The 22,479-nt window shown below is 41.9% G+C and overlaps 1 protein-coding gene across 1 annotated transcript in view; it reads right to left on the reverse strand.

Moving 5' to 3' along the window:
- Positions 1–8,772, reverse strand: part of LOC126348697 (carbonyl reductase [NADPH] 3-like) — a 77,967-nt gene extending 69,195 nt beyond the window's left edge. Inside the window, exon 1 of the mRNA XM_050002380.1 lies at positions 8,322–8,772. Within this exon, the coding sequence (XP_049858337.1) occupies positions 8,322–8,336 (15 nt within the window). The 5' untranslated portion in view covers positions 8,337–8,772. The remainder of the gene's footprint in view (positions 1–8,321) is intronic.
- Positions 8,773–22,479: the final 13,707 nt, after the last annotated feature.

Consider the following 22,479-nt stretch of genomic DNA (forward strand, 5'->3'; position numbering starts at 1 on the left):
AAAGATAAAGGCATAATTTGGTAGTGTACTTAGACATCAATGATTGCTCAGTGGAGTACAGCAGATGCCTAAAGTCATGTTCTCTTAATTCTTTTGAACAGTGTATTTTGCTGTTTAAAATCTGGTTTCAGAATGTGTCATACCATTATGTAATCTAATTGAAACCTTCCTATGTCACCAAGTCTCTTCTACATCTGATTTTTAAACCTAGTGTTAGCAGTGATTAAATTACTATGTATACAAAACTCTATCAAACTGTGTCTTCCAGTTCTTTACCCCAGTTCATGCTCTCTCTATTATCTTTATTTTCTTACTAGCAAATTCCAGTCTCCCATCCCGATCAAATTTTCATTTCCCATAACCGCCTGAATAATTTCTTTTGTCTCATCATACATTCTTTCAAGATCTTCATCATGGGCATCTGCAGGTGGAGTCAGTTGGCATATTAAGTTATGCTGTCAATGTGTGTGTTACCTTCTTGACTGTCTGGCCAAAGATAATACATTCACTATACTATTCACAGAAACTTAACCATATTCCTACTTTCTTTGTCATTATTGGAAACACTTCTGCATTACCCCTACGTAATTGTGTGTTGATAACCCTGTACTCACTTGATCAGAAGCCATGTTCATTCTCCCACCAAACTTCCCTGATTCCCGCTATATCTAATTTCAACCTACCCATCATCATCATAAATTTTCTAACCTACCTACCAGATTAAGGAATCTTACATTACACACTATAACCTGTAGAATGTCTGTTTTGTTTTTCCTGATGGCAGCGTCCCAAGTCATCTCCACCCCGAGATCCAAATGAGGTACTACATTATATCCAGAATATTTTTCCCAACAGTGTGCCATCATCATTTAGACATACAGTAGAGCTGCATGCCCTTCAGTAAAATAATTGCTGTTGTTTCACCCTTGTTTGACCACAGCCAGGTAATGTTGACTAATGCTATAAAGTCAGATCGGAAATACAGAAGAGTTCGATTCCACCCGTCTGCTTTGACCCATGATGTCACAAATATGGCAGAAACAACCATACACTACAACTCCAATATGGCACCTATGACGTCATTACGTAAAGATGACCACAAACACGAAAATACATTGAAAAACAACACACACACATTCCACAAAAAACCTAATGAAACTAACGGAACAAGTGTGGGAAATTGGGGTTTTTTGGGCGGGGACAAAGTAAATATAAACAAATTTAGACACACACCACCATACCAAACCACACAAAACGATGAAAAAAACTGACAACACAAAGCTCCCCAAATGCCACTAAACACAATATCTTCTGGAATTGGACACTTCCCTTGACCTATGTAGTTCAACAGCAACTCCCGATACCGGAATACCCATAACCATAACCACACATTGGAATCAAACACTTCACTTGACCTATATAGGTCAAAAGAAACCCAAAACTTCAACCACGACCACAACAATCAAGTACCTCAAAAAACACAACAAACCAACAAAATTGGAATCAAACACTTCCTTTGACCTGTTATCCTTACAACATCTCCACATATGGCCATCTCTGGTCCAAGACGCCGTAACTTTAGTAAGCCTCATTTCTTCACGACACACTGAACACTTCACTATTTCAGCCAACATGCCGAATAGCTGAAGAAATTTTATTAGAGGCAATGCACTGTCTCCCATCATAGCCGACAACCAAAAACTGTTGACCTTGCCAGTCATATCCATACCTACCAAAGACATAAAAAAAGCAATTTACCAAAATTCAAACATGATGAACAGAAAAAAACTACGATAACGTCAACATAACAAAATCAAAATTGTTAACTCACTGAAAAATATTCCGCTGAAAGCACAGTCACTACTGATACCACACACATGCAATGCTACCATGCAAATGAACCCCATATGCCATGTAACACACTACCCATAAACACACCACCTGAGAGAACCACTGACCACAACAATACACCACCTATAAACATGCTACATACACAAACTAAACCAAAAACATCACCTAACACACAACACATAAACACACCACCAGAGAGCACCACCAACCACATTAAAACGACACCTACAAACACACCACTCTCACAAACTAAATTCCGCACCGTCGTGACGTCACACACCACAACAGCCTTATGTCACGGGTCAAAGCCGACGGGTGGGATCAGACACTTCGGTCGACCCCACGCCTCTGTTCCTGTTGCACCTGTTTGTTGTTGAGGCACACAACTTTGGCAATGCGCATGGTTCATATGAAGCTCCCAGACAGTATAATACAGAAACTTATGGCAATTACCTATGCAGCTCAGAGCAAGAAGCAGCTTGAAAAGGAAACAGTCCTGATTACTGAAGATGCAAATGAGTGTCAATTCTTCAAAACAGTATAACCATAAATCAGTCTAAAGCAATGTATGCAGTGTTTTAAACCAGAGTGAAAGGTACAGTAAACATATTAATATAAATACAAAGTCAATTAAAGATGCAAGTAGCACAAAACTTTTAACAGCTATCATGATACACATTTGATATGGGGCAAGGGGGCAGAAAGATGTGCTGCGTGAAAAGATGCACACAGATTTTCCTCACACACAAAACAATTCACCAAACAGTAGGGATATTAACTCAATGACAGGCACTGAAAGCTTTGCTGACATTCAAGCTGGGGTTTGGTGGTATCACTCCCCCTCCAGTCGCGCCCCGAAATCTTGGGTGCAGTGAAAGACTGATCTGTAGTATATTCTGAGGTCTAGGTCAGGTTGCAAGGTGATAATTTGGTTGTGAGCCAGGATAGCCAACATTGCAAATGTCAAATACAGGTTGTGATAGCAGACTGATCTGTATCATATCATAATGTTTACATTTGTGTCATATTTAATGCATCCTTCATCTTAAAAACTGAAACTACGAAGTAAATTCAGAAAACCAACATTAGATTATGGACAAGTCAATGTTGAGTATTTTGAAGCATTTTTATTACATGTTGTTGTTGTTGTGGTCTTCAGTCCCGAGACTGGTTTGATGCAGCTCTCCATGCTACTCTATCCTGTGCAAGCTTCTTCATCTCCCAGTATGTACTGCAGCCTACGTCCTTTGAATCTGCTTAGTGTATTCATCTCTTGGTCTCCCTAAACTATTTTTAGCCTCCACTCTGGCCTCCAATACTAAATTGGTGATCCCTTGATGCCTCAGAACATGTCCTACCAACCGATCCCTTTCTCTAATCTGGTTGTGCCACAAACTCCTCTTCTCCCCAATTCTATTCAGAACATCCTCATTAGTTACGTGATCTATCCATCTAATCTTCAGCATTCTTCTGTAATATCACATTTCGAAAGCTCCTATTCTCTTCTTGTCCAAACTATTTATCGCCCATGTTTCACTTCCATGCATGGCTACACTCCATACAAATACTTTTAGAAATGTCTTCCTGACACTTAAATCTATACTTGATGTTTACAAATTTCTCTTCTTCAGAAATGCTTTCCTTGCCATTGCCAGTCTACATTTTATATCCTCTCTACTTTCACCATTTATTTTGCTCCACAAATAGCAAAACTCCTTTACTAATTTAAGTGTCTCAATTCCCAATCTAATTCCCTCATCATCACCCAACTTAATTCGACTACATTCCATTATCCTCATTTTACTTTTGTTGCTGTTCATCTTATATACTCCTTTTGAGACACTGTCCATTCCGTTCAACTGCTCTTCCAAGTCCTTTGCTCTCACTGACAGAATTACAATGTCATCGGTGAACCTTAAAGTTTTTATTTATTCTCCATGGATTTTAATACCTACTCTGAATTTTTCTTTTTTTTTCTTTTACTGCTTGCTCAATATACAGACTGAACAACATCGGGGAGAGGCTACAACCCTGTCTCACTCCCTTCCCAACCACTGCTCCCTTTCATGCCCCTCGACTCTTATAACTGTCATCTGGTTTCTGTACAAATTGTAAATAGCCTTTCGCTTTCTGTATTTTACCCCTGCCACCTTTAGAATTTGAAAGAGAGCATTCCAGTCAACATTGTCAAAAGCTTTCTCTAAGTCTGCAAATGCTAGAAACGTAGGTTTGCCTTTCCTTAATCTTTCTTCTAAGATAAGTCGTAAGGTCAGTATTGCTCACGTGTTCCAACATTTCTACGGAATCCAAACTGATCTTCCCCGAGGTCAGCTTCTACCAGTTTCTCCATTCGGCTGTAAAGAATTCACGTTAGTATTTTGCAGCTGTGACTTATTAAACTGATAGTTCAGTAATTTTCACATCTGTCAACACCTGCTTTCTTTGGGATTGGAATTATTATATTCTTCTTGAAGTCTGAGGGTATTTTGCCTGTCTCATACATTTTGCTCACCAGATGGTAGAGTTTTGTCAGGACTGGGTCTCCTAAGACCGTCAGTAGTTCTAATGGAATGTTGTCTACTCCCGGGGCCTTGTTTCGACTCAGGTCTTTCAGTGCTCTATCAAACTCTCCACGCAGTATCATATCTCCCATTTCATCTTCATCTAACATCCTCTTCCATTTCTATAACATTGCCCTCAAGTACATCGCCCTTGTATAGACCCTCTATATACACCTTCCTGCTTTCCCTTCTTTGCTTAGGACTGGGTTTCCATCTGAGCTCTTTATGTTCATACAAGTGGTTCTCTTTTCTCCAAAGGTCTCTTAAATTTTCCTGTAGGCAGTATCTATCTTACCCCTAATGAGATAAGCCTCTACATCCTTACATTTGTCCTCTAGCCATGCCTGCTTAGCCATTTTCCACTTCTTGTCGATCTAATTTTTGAGACGTCTGTATTCGTTTTTGCCTGCTTCATTTACTGCATTTTTATATTTTCTCCTTTCGTCAATTAAATTCAATATTTCTTCTGTTATCCAAGGATTTCAACTAGCCCTCGTCTTTTTTACTTACTTGATCCTCTGCTGCCTTCACTACTTCATCCCTCAAAGGTACCCATTCTTCTTCTACTGTATTTCTTTCCCCCATTCTTGTCAATTGTTCCCTTATGCTCTCCCTGAAACTCTGTACAACCTCTGCTTTAGTCAGTTTATCCAGGTCCCATCTCCTTAAATCCCCACCTTTTTGCAGTTTCTTCAGTTTTAATCTGCAGTTCATAACCAATAGATTGTGGTCAGAGTCCACATCTGCACCTGGAAATGTCTTACAATTTAAAAGCTGGTTCCTAAATCTCTGTCTTACCATTATATAATCTATCTGAAACATGTCAGTATCTCCATGTATACAACCCACTTTTATGATTCTTGAACCAAGTGTTAGCTATGATTAAGTTGTGCTCTGTGCAAAATTCCACCAGGCGGCTTCTTCTTTCATTTCTTAACCCCAATCAATATTCACCTACTATGTTTCCTCCTCTTCCTTTTCCTACTATCGAATTCCAGTCACCCATGACTATTAAATTTTCGTCTCCCTTCACTATCTGAATAATTTCTTTTATCTTATCATACATTTCTTCAATTTCTTCGTCCTCTGCAGAGCTAGTAGGCATGTAGACTTGTACTACTGTCGTAGGCGTGGGCTTCGTGTCTATCATGGCCTCAATAAGGCATTCACTATGCTGTTTGTTGTGGCTTACCCACACTCCTATTTTTTTTTTTTTTATCCATTATTAAACCTACTCCTGCATTACCCGTATTTGATTTTGTATTTATAACTTACATGTATCACACATAAACTACAAATAAATAAATAAAATAAAAAATAGGATGTACGCACACCTGTACGACTACATTGTGTCAGATGAATATACTTGCCAGGACTGTAGTCCTGCAGCTTAACTAGGGTAAGTGGTTGTGTGAGGTTGTGTGCCTGGGAGAAGAAATGACGTAGAGGCATTAGGTGTGTGAGGCAGGAATGTAACACGGCACCAACTCTGGTGAGTTTGAGTAGCACACAATGACTATGACACAGAGGAGTAGATTTGAAGGGGGTATAAATGCAGAGAAGAAGGAGGTCATGGATATAAGAGAGTGGTGATGGATGTGTCAACTTAGGATCCTTGGGTAGGGTGAGTACAGGTAAGGAACACAACATGTTAAGCTGACAGGACCATCAGCCAACCATTCACCAGAATGAATGACCAGCACCAAACGATTGACAAGAACAGAGCTGACCACCAAGTGGCACATCATGATGCTGAGCATAACACACTTCATTTCAGTGGAACTAGGCACCTGGACTGTTCCCATCAACACCAATTTCTCTATGTTGAGGGCAACTGCCGTTGTGACACATCCTCTGTCCCTTTAAACCTCCTGGTCTCAATTCACCCTAGCTCCTTCCCACCAAGCCCCAGGTCTCTAACTTCCACTCATCCTACACCCAAGCCTTCATCCCTATCTCCCCTTCCTCTGTTCCGTCACCCTTCCCAATCCACTCCTCCACATCAACACCACCATCACCACTGTATGCTACATGCTGGCACTGTGTTGCAACCCCATCCCATGCACCTGCTGCTTCCACTCCAACCATAAGCCACTCTTCTCCAACTTTCCATCCCACTCCCTGCCTCTTTCTCTCTCACTCCACTAATCCAAGCTATTTATTTTCTATGAGAACTTTCCATTACCATACTTAAAAACAATATTTGTAATTCAGAAAAGAGCAGTGAGATATATAGCAAAAATACCACCCAGATACTCCTGTTGACAAGCTATCAGGCAGTATAATATTGTGACAGTGTACTCACTGTATATACGTATATCAGAATATTATGGCAATGAGAACAAATGATATTCACATTCTTAAAAGAGACAAACATGACCATGGAACTAAAGGAAAATTATTACGCAATGCAGTGAAATTTCAAACTGGCAGCAAGTGTTCCTGGTGAATAGGGCAGAAGGGTTTTTAATAATCTACATATCTCAATCAACTAAATGAAAGAAATTATTATTATTTTTTTTTTTTTTTACAATCACGTAAACATCTAACTCATAGTAAAATATTCATATAATTCAAGTGACTATTTAAAAGGAAAGTAAATAGCTTTTAACAGAAAATATGCAATAACATTTTATGTGCTTTAATTTGCAATCCTGTTTTCGGCTGTGCTTTACTGTGAACAAAAACAGCACCTGGATGGTTCATTTTAAAGCTTATCTCTGATTTCTTTTATTGCACATTTATTGTTTATACATACACAGAAATAAATGCAGGAGGGGAAAAAAGACTCAAGGTCTGAAATTACCATTTTTGATATGAATGAGCTGGTCAGATTCACAATGTGTAATGCCACATGAGACTTAACACAATATAACTGGTTAAATGACAGTTTTGTCAAATAATGGGAAATCACTTCCATGACGTATGACAATCCAGTAGTAAATAAAAATGCCTACTCCACATTACAGTGGGAGGGGGGATGAGGAGCAAATGTCTCACACTGTGGAAGTCTATTTACCTACTCACTGTAATTAAGTCCTGCTGTAATGGATCATGACAAGTGCAGTCACAATACAGATGTTTAATATGTTTTACTCTCAGCTGGAAATTGCCATCTAGAGTCCACGGACAAAGAATAAAGAAATAAAATGTAATGATGATGAGTAGGTCTTCACTCTAGAACATGGACAGCACCAGCCAGAAAGTGTTTCCTCTGCAGTATACACAAGTTGGTAACGCATTTGTCAGCCGATGGAAGAATTGTTTTATCCAATCACTGATAGGAAAGAAAAAGGGGTAACGTATTTAGAGTGCCAACTTTGAAACCATTTATTATTCTTTGCAGATCGGAGATTTGCTGACTACCAAGATGTATGTTATGGAAGACGGCGATTTGGTTACGAGTTGATAAAGATGGCACATGAAATGTCAGGACACAAAGATTAGCACCAGTTGTTTCTCACTGGAAGAACATGAATGTAGTGAAACTCCCGGACAGATTGAAACTCAAACTCCGGCACATGCCATTCACACGCACGTTCTTGTCGGTTGATCTTTGCGGACATAAAGAAATAAAATGGGTCTTGCAAACGAAATGAACGTATACCTATGTGTCTTTCAGCAAACGCAATGAATGTGAATAGAAAAACAGTATACGATTACTCTGTTTTCTGGATAATGTACAATACAAATTATTTTCAGACTTGAAATAATAGCTAATTAACTGGCTTTATTTTAACATAATGTTTTACATTATGTAAAGATCCAATACATAGTAATAAAAATGTGTGATAAACACACTAGCAGACTACTCAACTCCGAAGAATTCGTATTTAATATTTCGACTCCTTGGAGCTGCCTGTCACCTAAAAAAAATCACTTTCTACAATGTAATTAAATTTTACTTACCACAGCAACCTTCATTTTTTTGAAAAAACTACTCCGAAAGCATTCAAATGCACTTTTACCGCCACCGCCCAAAGTAACTACAGTTAAATAGAACCAAAGAGACAATACAGACAAGGGACTTTCCAATTTTTATTTTAATGTACTTTAGGCCAATCCACACACAAAGATCTGTGCATCTGTTTGCGAACATCACATCGCCACAGACATCACTTAAATCTGGTTTTTGAAACTTTGTAAGAAAACTTTCACGGGGTAGTTTGAATTATTGAAAGTCTCGTTGCGCTCGAGGCTTGTAGCTTAATTACATATTCTTATTTTGGAAGAACTGGGTTTAGGTGAGTCCTACATTCAATGCACTTTACTTTAATAATTAGTATGCTTCCAAATTACAGTAATCACAAGAAACATGAAAGCAACATTAACACAACTGAAGGAAGCAATTCGTTGACTGAAGCTAAGAGAGTGAGAATCTCAGTAAATAATCAACAACGGAATAATCTACAATATAACTCCAAAACCACGGAACGTCCGCGCGCCACGGCAAGGAGTAACCATGTCAGCCATCACTCCTAGCGGCCGGGATGGTTCCTTTGAACGGGCACGGCCAACTTCCTTTCCCATCCTTCCCTAATCCGATGAGACCGATGACCTCTCTGTCTGGTCTCCTTCCCCAAACAACCCCCAACTCCTAGCGGCCAGCTCGCGAACTCAGTTGACACTGGTAAGCGATCAGCTGATACTTCCATGACAGATGCGTGACCGCCTTTCGCCACGGAGACCCCCCTTCCCCCCCAGTTGGGAAGCGGAAGGTCGTCTTCGTTAACTTCCAGGAAGTGCACCTGGCGACCGGACTGCGTCTAACGTTGTAGCTGCGTCGCTCAGGTTGAGGGAGGTGGCTGTCAGACGTTGGCGTTCATTGGGGTAGGGGAATGTTATCATCTAAACATTTCTCCAAGACAAACGCTGGTTTAACTCGGTCGATAGGCACAGTGTTTCTCTTGCAATTAACCAGAATGTCCATTGTCTTGTCTTGCTACTACACGGTGTGGTCCAGTATGTTGTGGCTTGAGTGTGGGCTTGTTTTGTAGTATGACATGGGTGCAACACTTCAACTCTTTATGGACGAACTTTGCTGCATGCCATGTCGTGACACTGGCTGCTGTTGCATGTGCGAGATCCGATCTTTCAAATGCGCTATGAACTGCAATGACTGTGATACGTCCCCGGCAAGGCGCCAGACCGACAAACTCGCTGGCAACTGCAGTGTTTCCCCATAGATAAGTTCAGTAGAGCATGCGTCGAGATTTGGCTTGCTTATAATGCAAAGGCCCAGCAGAGCTAATAGTAGGGCTGTTCTCCACATCTATTCATGACACATGAGGACGGAATTTAGGGTCTGGTGCAACTGCTCGATCATACCATTGCTGCCTGGATGATAACTCGTTGTTGTGTGATGTGACACACTGTAAAAACATAAGCAAATAGGACCCGAATTGGCATCCTCTGTCAGTTGTTACATGCAGTGGGCATCTGAAGTGAGTGATCCAGTTAGATATAAACCCAGCAGGTAGTGTCTCGGCAGAGACATTATCTAGAGGAATAGCCTCTGGCCAGTGCGTGAACCTTTCAACAAGGTTTAACAAATATTGTTGACCTTATGATGGTGATAGCGATCACACGACGTCAAAATGTATGTAGGCGAACCTCTCGGTCGATGTGGGAAATTGCCTACTAGTGCGTGAACGTGATGTGAAATTTTCCTGTGTTGACAATTAATGCACGCGCAAGACCATCGACGGCAGTTGTTTTGTATCCCAGGCCACACATAACGATTAGATACAAGCGTTGCCGTCACAGTTACACCTGGATGACACAAATCGTGGAGGCAATGAAATGCTTTTTTGCGCAGTTCTGCCTGAAGGAAATGGCGAGTTTTTCTGTTGGAGGTGTTGAAATACGAGTTAGTGTTTGTCTCTGGTCCATCAATGAGCGTGAGCGTAGTATTGTTTACGCAACCTTGGAGTTCTTGGCCGGACTGTTGTGCTTGAACCAAGCGTGTGAGATCGATTTTCTTTGTGATGACGCTGACGCATGATAAACAGTCTGTCATTATATTGTTCAATCCTGAGACATGTTTAAATGTCAGTGGAAGACTGGGTAACAAATCCTAGCTGATTAAACTTGTGGCGCTGCTGGCGTTTTGACTATGATCTCTTTGAGGCTTGTGTGTTGTGCTCTCTCGCCGCGCAACTTTTGTACTGCCATGTTGTTCTCGCTTACTTCAGTGTCTAATAAATGCATTTACTACATCTAAAGTGTGTTATAACTGACCTACGATACGTGATAACCACAGTGTTGACCTCGACATCATTGTCCTGTGATCGCGAGTTATTTTTTGCTTCTCTTCATCATTAATGGAGTTCATGTCCCAGCCCACATTGTCTTCAGAACAATGGATCTACCAGTGCCTTTCGTGCTAGTGCCATGCATCCTATTAACTGTGCTTGTGAACACGAGTGGTCAAGTGTACCTAAGGAACATTTGGTTAAAAGTGAACAATTATCTACGCCCAGCCATGTTGGCGGCCACTTAACATTACCCAGCCCAACATGACCACCGTCAAGTGCGACTACACAGCAACAGTGCACACCGCCTAGTGACATCATGGACGATAACCCAGTTAAGGACGTTGTGGTTTACCCGTCAGATATGCAGTCTCCTTCAGTTTGGTTTGATTTGTCGAAAAAGTTCCAGAACTGTGATTCAAACATTCCTATGCATGGGGTTGCACATTCTTACATACCTAGTGTCGCAGCATCCGCCCTGCTGCCATCTCGGCGACGCCGGTCGCCTCAAACGCGCTTTTTCCAAGACCGTCGCTCCGTGTTTACACCATGACTGCCTTCCGCCTGCTTTCTAACAGCACCAGCCATTCCGTCCGCGCCAGTCACTAGGTCAGCCCTCCTGTGGCTGCATCACGACCGCCTTCTGCCCACTGTTGCAACAGCACCGGCCGTTACACCTGCGCCGTGTTTGCCATCGAGCCTGCAGTTGGGACACACTGTGCCAATTTTTGCACCTGCACACTCCACACTGTGTGCTAGATGCTCCCCCACACAGACCTTTGGCGACGCACCGTCCACAGCTACTGCACTCCCAATGCCGGGGGCTTCATGGATCTTTGTCTGCCAGTGCTGCACCAACACGTGTTACCTGGCAGGTTTTCTAAGCTGTCTGCTTTGCAAAAATATAACCCAGAGACTTGTTTCGCATTAGTGGATCACCTACTAGATATCCACGATATCCACGCTGTTTTGGATGACGATGCATGTTTTGCTGCCTGATGAGTCACCTCCATACTTATCCCGCCCTCATCAGTGATCTGCTCCTCTCACCACCTACCTCGCACAAATATTCGATGGCGAAAGCACTGCTCGTTGAGCGCCTTTCTCTCTCACCACATTAATACGACAAGCACCGTACGGGTTGAAAAATGCTGTGCAGACATGGCAATGGTTCATTGATTCCATTTTGCTGCCTCTGCTATTTGCTTAAGCTTACTTAGATGACTATGTAATCTTTTCCTCCTCTGCTGAGGAGCTTCAAGTCCACCTCGATGCAGTCCATTCAGCCCTTGCTGCCAATGGTGTGGTGATCAACCATGATACACCTGTTTTCAGTTCCACATCAGTTACATTCCTAAGCCATCCTGTCTCTGCCAAGAGCCTCCAACTGTTGAAACCATACTTGATCTCCCTCTTCCTAAAGATTATGTGCTCGACTCCCTCGTTTTCTGAGTATGGCAAACTTTTATCACCACAATATCCCTCAGGCTGCCATTGTCCAATTGGCCCTCACTGACACCCTCTCCAGAACAAACACCACGGGGAGATGGATGTTGGACTGGACCAAACCCATGCTCGATGTGTTTGGTAATCTTTAAATGCCCTCACCAAAGCCATCACACTCGGCCATCCTGACCGTGAGGCCCGTGTATCGATCACGACTGATGCCAGTGACTCAGCTGTGGGTGCTGTTTTACAACATCACACTGCTGACTCCACCAAACCACTCAGCTTCTTTTCCAAGAAACTGGCTAAGTCAGTGTAAGTGGTCAGCTTTTGACCGTGAGCTTCTCATGGTGTACGAAGCAATTATACACTTCCGTAGCGACCTCGAGGAACGACCTTTCACGATCTACTTGGAATACAAGCCTATTGTGGAAGCTGTTCATAACCCGGGTAAGGACCTTCTGCAGAGACGTTTCCGCAATATGGGCTACATCTGTCAGCACTCTTCTGACGCATGCTATATCTGCAGCACGAAGAATGTTGTGGCAAACTACCTATATCACATCTGTGTGCAAAGTGCATTGTTGAACTTGGATGAGCTCACCTGACTTTAGAAGGAAGACATTGATATGCAGCGATTAGTTTTGGACAATTAGTCATTGGTTGCGGTCCAACCTCATGTCCTGCATGAGTCGACAACCCCGGTCCTGTGTGATGTCTCAAGAGGCACTCCCCATCCCTTGGTACCTTCCACTCTTTGGCACCAGGGTCTTTAATGCTTTACACAACTTGGCCCACCCTGGAACACGGGCCATGACGAGGCTGGTTACTGAACACTTCATCTGGCTCAGTGTGAATCACGGCTGCACTTGGACCAGCACGTGCATCCCATGCCAGCATAGCAAAGTAGGCAGGCATGCTCAGCCTCTATTAGGAAAGTTCTATGTTCCAAGAGGTCGCCTTCGGCACGTCCACATCGACGTGGTTGGCCCACTTCCCCCTTCTGAGAGGTACAGATACGTATTACCAATCATCGACTGTGTAACCCACTGGGTCAAGGTGGTCCCTCTCATCGATATCACAGCCGAGATCATTGTTCACTCTTTCGTATCTGCCCTCTTTCCCTCACGTCTGATCGGGAACGACAGTTAGAATCCGCGCTCTTTGCTCGACTGTGTGAGCTCTGCGGTGTTACTAAATTCCGCACGACAGCCTACCACCCACAGGCAAATGGCCTAGTCGAGCAGTAGCACAGAACTCTCAAGGCCACACTTACGTGTCATGGCAGGTTATGGTCTAAGGCCCTCCCTTGGGTCTTGCTCGGCATCCCCACGGCCCATAAAAAAGACTGAGATTCTATACAGAGAGCCCCTCCTCCTTCCAGCAGAGTTCATGGAGGATGCACCATCAGATGATATTATGGAATTTCCGGGCCTTGTTGAATGGATTTGTGCGCACGCTGCATGCCTGCACAGCCCCCCGCCACACCCTCATTCCACCCTGCCAGTGTTCGTCTATGGACCTTGCATCTTGTGAATTTGTGATGATGCATGACGACTCTGTGACAGCAGCCTTGCAACCATCTTATTCAGGTAATGTTACAGCAAGGCTTGAATACGTTCATAATTAATCTAAATGGACGACCACAGACTGTGTCTGTTAACCCCTTGAAGTCGGTGTTGTCCCTCTCCGACCTGGATTCTGACGCTTCCAATCTGCCTGCTGTCGCTACCGCTCCGCCTCCTGACGCTGCAGACCTGACTTCGATCAACGTCCCGCCGCCTACACAGCAGTTGGCCACACAGGACTCATGCAATGAAGTTTTCGATGCGCCTACTTTCCACGCCGGCCGCCGTCTTCAACCGCCGCGCTGGCACGACGATTATGAGTTCCACCATGCACTGCAATGTCGGGAGGGGACTCTGTGGCGCTCTGGCGTAGAGCGCTCTATCTATGACTATGGTCTCTTTGGGGCTTGTGTGCTATTCTCTCTCAGCGAAACTTTTGTACTGCCATGTTGTTCTCATTTACTTCAGTGTCTAATAAATGCATTTACGACATCTAGAGTGTGTTATAATCGTATATGATATGTGATAACCACAAACTGCTTCGGAGAGCATTTGTTGTTGTTCTGGCAGAAGGCAAAGGTCAGAGGTTTTTGGTCAGTGTTGTGAATACTCTTGCCTCCAGTAGGGGACAGAAATATTTCACAGCTGCATAGATTGCTAACAATTTCCAGACATATGCGCTACATTCTTGCTGGCTGGAGACAACTTCTGAGAATAAAAGCGAGGGGCTGCCAGGCCTCGTTAACATATTGTTGCAATGCTGCGCCAATCGCTGTCTGACTAGTGTCATCACTAGCACACAGGATGCATCTGCAGCAGGATGAGCGAGAAACGTGACCTCAGCTATGTTCTTCTTCGCGGACTCGTAGGCATGTCTCATTGATTGTGACCACTGCATAAATGCCTTGCCTTTTGTTTTCAGGCCAGCCAGAGCTTGTGTAGTTGGTTCTTGAAGTTCTGATGCATGTGGCAAACGGCAGTGGTAGAAATTGAGCACTCCAAGGAGTCTGTGTAATTCTTTGGCTGTCTCTGGATGAGGAGTATTCAAAATGGCTTCCACTTCCTCAGGTAGAGGGTGTGATCCTGCTGACAAAATAAGGTGGCCCAGAAAATATTATCTCCAATTGTCCAAATATACACTCAGAGACATTCAAAACAATGCCCTATATGTGAAGGCACTCAAAAACTTCAGTAAGGTTCTGCTCATGTACCTCTTGCGTTGTTGAGGATACGAGTATGTCATCAAGGTAGGTGGAACAACATGATAATCCTTATACCACTGAATCAATCAATTAGTGCCATATTTGCAGAGCGTTTCTTACGCTGAAAGTCATGAATAAGCTTTCAAACAAACCAAAATGTGTTACAATAGGCATTTTGGAATGTCTTTCTCAGAAACTGGGATTTGCATTTATGCTTTGGCACAATCTAACATGCTAAATATCTGTTCCTCACATAATGCTTGGTTATAGTGTCGTAGAAGAGGCACCAGATAACGGTCTGGGGTCATTCTCACGTTTAAAGCACGGGAGTCACCACACACCATTCTTTTTTTGGGACCAAATGCAAAGGCAATGACGATGGCCATTTAGCTGATGCCCTTGGTTAGCATAATGTCAAACTCTGATTTAGCGATTGAATACCGGTCAGGGACCAATTAGCTGTCAGCAGCTCGTGGTCGTGCGGTAGCGTTCTCGCTTCCTGTGCCCGGGTTTCCGGGTTCGATTCCAGGCGGGGTCAGGTATTTTCTCTGCCTCGTGATGACTGGGTGTTGTGTGAAGTCTTTAGGTTAGTTAGGTTTAAGTAGTTCTAAGTTCTAGGGGACTGATGACCATAGATGTTAAGTCCCATAGTGCTCAGAGCCATTTGAAGCATTTGAACCAATTAGCTGGGCCTGCATCAAATTGGAGGGCCTGCTGTTGTATTAAGGTAGCATGATGTATCTGTTGCAGAGCCCCTGGAGGCGTTTTGAGAGCAGAGAACTGGTTGAGCAGCTTCACATACCCATTTCCTGCAGTCTGTGTTACTATGACATTAAATGAAGTTGTTTGATGCTGGAACCCAATGATAGACAGCCCATTGATAGTGTCCAGTAGCCAAGCATTGTCGACGTCCTGAATCAGTTGGTAATGCGCCAAGTCGTCTGCGCCAGTGATAGGCTCCATCACACTGCTATTACGAAGTCCCATACCAAATCACACCTCAGTCCTTTATCCAGTCGCAAGTGGTCTATACTGACAATATGGTGGTTGGACATTACTTGTGTAGCTTTTCCTGCAGCAGAATGCTGAGATCAGTTCTCATGTCTATCAAAAACTCTAGCCTTGACTTACAATCCATTATGAATGAGCATACAGAGGGACGGCCTGATGCATCTATCTCCGTCCGACGTGTATGGCTGACATCCTCACATGGCAGATTAAATCTGTTGCTTGGTCTCCAAAATGCTGGTGAAATCAACAAAAGATCGCTGACTCTGACTTACCAGAGAGGGATGCGTAAAAGGAAGAGCGAATCTGCAATCTCTGTCTTGACTGGTCTCTAACGTTACGGCCAGTGAGCAGCTCACTCACCTCTTTACTGAGAGCGTTGACCCTGCTCCAGCAGCTGTCATTTAGCTGTGTGTTCAGTGCCTCAACTTTATTCAGTAGCCTTTCATAGTTGATACTGGTGCCCATCAAAGTGCTGTTACACGCCATCGCTGGGTCAGAACAGGAGTTAGGCATAATTGCTTCTTGAATACAGTCAGCCAGATCGGCTGCGGTGTCGAGTAGCACATCCATTTGTGACAGAACAATAGCTTTCACTTGAGCCAGTAATCTACTGCCCCACAAGGTATGAACTAGTTTGTCTGGAACCCTACATGCGTCGACTTTACTCTTCAAGTGACGGAGGTATTGTGACGGTTTCTTGACCCCGATTTCCTCTAGTGTTAGGAATCGTCGCACTCTCTCTTTTGGTGACTCCGATACCCGGCCTACTAATCTTGAGTTTCAATACGCTTCTGTGTTGGGTGGTGAAGCTATAATATCTTGCACTTCGGCAGCATATCGATGATCCAATTGACTAACTACCAAAGCAAGCTTGATGGAATCAGAAATCACAATGGCACAAAGGAAGCCTCTCAGCTTGCGCGAATCATAATGTTGCGTTGTGGAGCCAGAACAATGTTAGCCGTACCGCCAGTCTTGAGACTGTGGGTGCATCTGCCTCTGACATGTTTCTGTTGTGGAATGTGATATTCTTGTAAATCGTCTTCTTCACCAAAAACCACGTCGGGATCACCACTGTCGAAAGTCCTGCTCTGCATTAGGCTTGCGCCTTAATTCTACATTCTTATTGTGGAAGAATTGCGTTCAGACAACTCCTACATTCAATACATTTTCTTTTCGTAATTATTGTGCTTCCAAATTACAGGAATTACAAGAAATATGGAAACAGAATTAACACAAATACAGGAAACAGTTCGTTGACTAAAGCTAAGAGCAAGAGTCTCAGTAGTTAATCAATAACGAAATAACGTAAAATATAACTCAAAATCACAGAACGTACACACGCCCTGCAAGCAGTAACCACATGTAAGACCTCGCTCCTAGCGGCGAGTGCGCGAACTCAGGTAGCACTCGTAAATGGTCAGCCTGTAATACAGGCGGCCGTGGGTCAGCCAATCGCTCGATGACAATTGCGCGACCCCCTGTTGCCACAGATCTATCTTCAAGCATTTCCCAGATCCGTTCTTGCAGCATCTCAGTAATGCTCTCCCATGACTAATAAGAGTTTGTGGCTAATCGTGCTGCACTTCTTTGTGTACGTTCAGCATTCCATGTTAGTCCGAGCTGGTGTGCTTCCTACACATATGATCAACATTCTAGGAAGGATCGCATGAGTGTTTTGTAGGGAATCTCCTTTACAGTCTTATTATATATCTCTTGTACTGTATTCTACCAATAAACCAGAGTATGCCACCTGTTCTACTTAAAAGGCAGCTTCTGTGATCATTCCATTGCATGAAGCATGATTCAGTTTCTACGATTTCACCTGTTCCTCCATGCAACCGACACTAACATCTGTTTCATTCACCCTTGCTGTGGTGTGAGAACTGAAGTTTTATTTTTTCTTAATGAACTCGAGTATTATACTTACAAGGCAGCTTCCGTGATCATTCCATTGAGTGGAGCATGATTCAGTTTCTACGATTTCACCTGTTCCTCCATGCAACTGACACTAACATCTGTTTCACTCACCCTTGCTATGGTGTGAGAACTGAAGTTTTATTTTTTCTTAATGAACTCAAGTATTATTTTCTGTTTTGTGTAAAGACTGGCCTTGTCTTCTGTCACTTATATGTTGTTGTGTTGTGTTGACACTTACATCTTTCTACTAAAGGAACAGACTGACACATTTTAAAGAAATAAGCTGAACAGATGACACACATCACATGGACACCAGAAATCTTTTATATTGGGTGAAAGTGAGAATGTTTCTGATGGATGTTCTGTCAAGGAATGAAAGCAGCCATGTGTAAAAGTGAGCAGGGGTAGTAATTTTCCATAGGACACAGAATCCTCAAGATATCATTATTATATTTTGGTTAGGGAAATAACCTTCTCTGGTCCAAATTTCAGGATGAATGAGTAGAGCAATGTAAGTCTGCTTCTACAAGAATATGACCCAATGGTATGCCTATCAATTTTGGTACTTCATCTAAGCCTACTGACATTTTATTTTTTAGTTTTTTAGTTGTTTTACTGACTTAATTCTCTGTGGTTGGAAGTAACATCATTGTATTTAGTGCAACATTATTTACAGGTGTTTTATTTGTTTGGGGGAATTTTTGCTGTAATGCCTCTGCAATACTTGAAAAATGCTCGTTTACATAGTTTGCTAAGTGCTGTGGATCATTTATTACTTAATCCCCCTCCCTTATCAGCATGTTTTTCTGCGTTTCCTTTTTTATAACATCCCAGACTGCTTTGCTTTTATTCTCTGCATTATATATTAATTTGTCATTAAATGACTTTTTGCAGCAATCAGATCCTTCCTATAGATATTTTTGTATCTATGATAGAAATGTAAGAGTTCTATTTCATTACAAATCTTTTTCATGGAACTGAGGTGTTTAAGTGTTTGGATGGACTTCTTAATACCTGCTGTTATCCTTTGTTTTTGTGAGATGTTGATACAGACATGCATACTTTTGGAAATGTATTTTCAAAGTTCAATTTAAACAATATGGAGAATATCATACTCACATTGGTTTTCTTATACACTTCATTCCAGCTTTGTTTTTCTAGTTATTTTGAAAATCTTTTATTTTGATTTCTGATAGATGTCGTTTGTAGGCTTGTAGTTTAGGGAATTATTCGACACCTGACTTTACTGTCAGTATTTGACAGAGATGGTCTGATAGTCTGAGAACTTTTACAGCTACATCACATTTTTCCCTGTCCATATTTGTGGCGACATGGTCAATTACTGATGAAGGTATTGTGGTAAACCTTGTTGCACTATTGACCAATAGGGACATGCCAAAACTTTGAATGATGTTTATGAAGGTGCTGCTGGATTCATTTATGATGTTAGTGTTGATGTTAATGTCCCCACACAGAATTATGTTGATCTTTATACTTGAGACTTTATCTAGAACTTCTCTTAACTAATTGAAAAAAGTGTCCACACTACCACTGGGAGATCTATACACACACACACACACACACACACACAATGATTAATTGCTTGGTGATATCAAGCCCTGTTTATACAATAGCTGATAATTCAAAGTTTCTCTTCACTTACAGTACTGAGGTCATGTCTTGATTTGAACTGATATAAATGCATGATCCTCTACCCCTTGAAGTAGTTCTGCAGTAAGAATTTACCTTTTCATACAATGATAATACTACATGTTGGATTTCTATGTCTCTGCACCAGTGCTCAGTAATACAAACTACTATGCAGTTCAAAGATTGGAGCTCAACTTCTAATAGTTGTATTTTATTTTTTACTGATTGCATGTTTTGATGGAGGTTTGTTAAGTCCGTGAAATGCACCAAGTTACTCTTTCCAATGGTTTGTTTTTCTTTGCAACATCTATCTGCTATGTGTGATAATTGAGGTGTTAAACTCTGTCTTGCGAGTGATTGTTACAGTATTTTTTAAACTGCTGGAGATACTCTTCAGGCAGGGGAACCTGTTGTCTGGATTATCCTAAAAAAGGCCTAATTTTCCTCCCTATGACAACAGGTATTTGACCATGTGTGGCCTGAGATCCACCTCCTATGCTTTCATGAATCAGCTGTACCAATCTTCCCTTCCCATTCCTGTTTAGGTGTAGGCCATGCCTAGTGAAACCCCATCTGTTGATAGTCCTGACAGGCACCAGAGAAACATGAGCAAAGTTGGCTGTCCCCAGAGCCATCCCCAACTCCACATTGATTCGCCTCACAGTTACATCAAGGTGTTGTCGATCATGATGCCGGAACAGCTCAACAAAGTGTATGTTGATGCCATGAGTCAGGGAAGCTATCTTGTCCCCATCCCTGTCCAAACTGTTTCCCGCCCCCCTCCACTATCACTACATGGTCCTCTTTTGTAAAGTCCTTACATAAAGACCCTAGGTCCTCTATCGCATGACTTAGCCCTGCATTTGGCTTGAAGATACTGGTGGCCTGCTACGCTTCCCCGAAACTTTCCTGTAACTGAGGCCCTACACCTTGCCCATGGCTACTACCTAGCAGCAGCGCTTTCTTTTTCCTAACACATTGTACATTCCTTGACTTCTTGGCCTTGGTTGCAGTGTGCTGCACATTTTGTGCTCCTCGTTCTACCTGAGGCTCTTCTCCACTTAACTCTGGCAATGGTAGATACCTGCTTTTAGTGTTGTTGATAAAACTTGTAATGTTATGTGAGCCTCACTGCCCTTTTCTTAACTAATTTGTGCCTAATTTTATTCTGAGAAGCTCGGTAATGTATGTAAATACCAAGTGAAGCACAGTTGGAGAGCATAAAAACTCTTTAGCACGCAGTCCACACAACGATAGTAGTTGTGAATATTTGAGTATTGAATCTAAAAAATAAATAAAATAAAAAACAATTGATTTATTTTTAAAAAATGAAGGGAGGATTGTTTATCTGTATCTTGTGGAAAGAGGGCGTGTTGCTAGGCTGTCGCTCAGAATGTATTGTTACACATAATGAAACTTGCTATTGTAGTGATAAAACTGAGTAAAGTATGTTAAGCGTTGCCAAACATTTATGTATACATATTTTCTGGAAGTGATGAATAGAAATATCTTGTTTTTGGAAAAGGGGGTGAACTTCATTGTCATCAACGTCTATCAATCGACAGAATTGTAAGTGTACTAAGTTCACTAAAATACAGGAAAAGAAATGTATTGTCTATAGTTTTAATTCAGTATGTAACAACCTCTCATAATTTCTTAATTACAGTAGTTGGATTATGTTCTTGTGCAGTAGTACAGTGCTGAACTCCACTGACCAATTTTGATGTAGCATATGTGCTGTTTGAAAGAAGTTTGTGTGCCAAGCAATCTCCTTTTCTCATGAAAAGCAGATTGCTGTTTGATCTTATTTACTTACAACAGTGGTAACTTAGGTATGATAAGCTACGAAAACTTGGGATCAAAGCTGTCCGCAATATGGCCAAGTAACCAACAGAGTCGTACTTTAAATCTTAAAGAACAATAACTTCCTCAAAATTATAATATGTCACCAACTGGTGCAGAAGCTGATCATTTAAGGAGGCAGCAACCAAAATTCAATTACCAGTGACGACTTAAAGTAAAGTCAATCAAAATCAATCTCTCTCTTTCCAAATACATATATAAATATCCATATTATTAAGGTAAAAGTCATTTTATAAATTGTAAGATCGCGTAGTCTTTCTCCCTGTCCTCCTATCAGCTGCCAGTTTCCAGTCACCCTCATCTCCCCTATCTTCTTTGATTCTTATGAGTTGATTCCTTGCTTCCTCCAACTGTGCCTGAAGGGCAGAGATTTTCTTTTCCTGTTCCCCAATCAAAATGTTCCTACTGTATACTCTGCAGTTCCAGGAGAGAGCCTCTTCTGTTCTCCCAACATTCTGCCCACTACACACCCCTCCAACCCCAGTGAAAATATTTCCTACAAGATTGGCAACAAATACCTCTGCTCACTACCCTATAACAGCTCCCACATTTCTCACTCATGGCCAATTTAGAAAGAATAATAAAGTTTAAACAATATTTTAAATTTGTAAAGACCGCGAGATTGTCTGTGTTTAAACAAAAACCGGTGTTTTTTGTACTGATTTAGAGATACAGTGACAGAAGAATGAATTTGTTATTAATTTGCTTTTAGAGAATTATGTTAGCAGGCATATTTGGTCAGGTTTTTAAAAGTTTATAACTCGGAAAATTTAGGCCTAGATCGCGTCTATCTGACTAGTAAACTATACGTAATGTGTTAGTTAAATACGATTTAGAAACGTTTAACAATAGACACTGATGAAACTAGCAGCAGTCTTTTTCAAACAAATTATGCACTACCAAGAAAACTTGAATAGAATTTTTTGTGTTTGCGACACGCAAAATTTCAGGTTAAGTCGCGATTATCGGGACTTCAGCTAAAGAACAAGTTTTTTCAATAACAAGCGACAAGCTGGGACGCTAATATTCGGTTGTGTGACAAGCAAAGAAACTACAGCAAGTATACAAAACGAAGAAAATTTAAATTTGAGACTATTTCCTCTGAAACAAGTTCTTTCAGCGGACGAAGAAAATAACTCTCACTCGGAGGTCA

This window comes from Schistocerca gregaria, chromosome 1 (genome assembly GCF_023897955.1).
Source record: "Schistocerca gregaria isolate iqSchGreg1 chromosome 1, iqSchGreg1.2, whole genome shotgun sequence".
In the NCBI taxonomy this organism is placed as follows: Eukaryota; Metazoa; Arthropoda; class Insecta; order Orthoptera; family Acrididae; genus Schistocerca; species Schistocerca gregaria.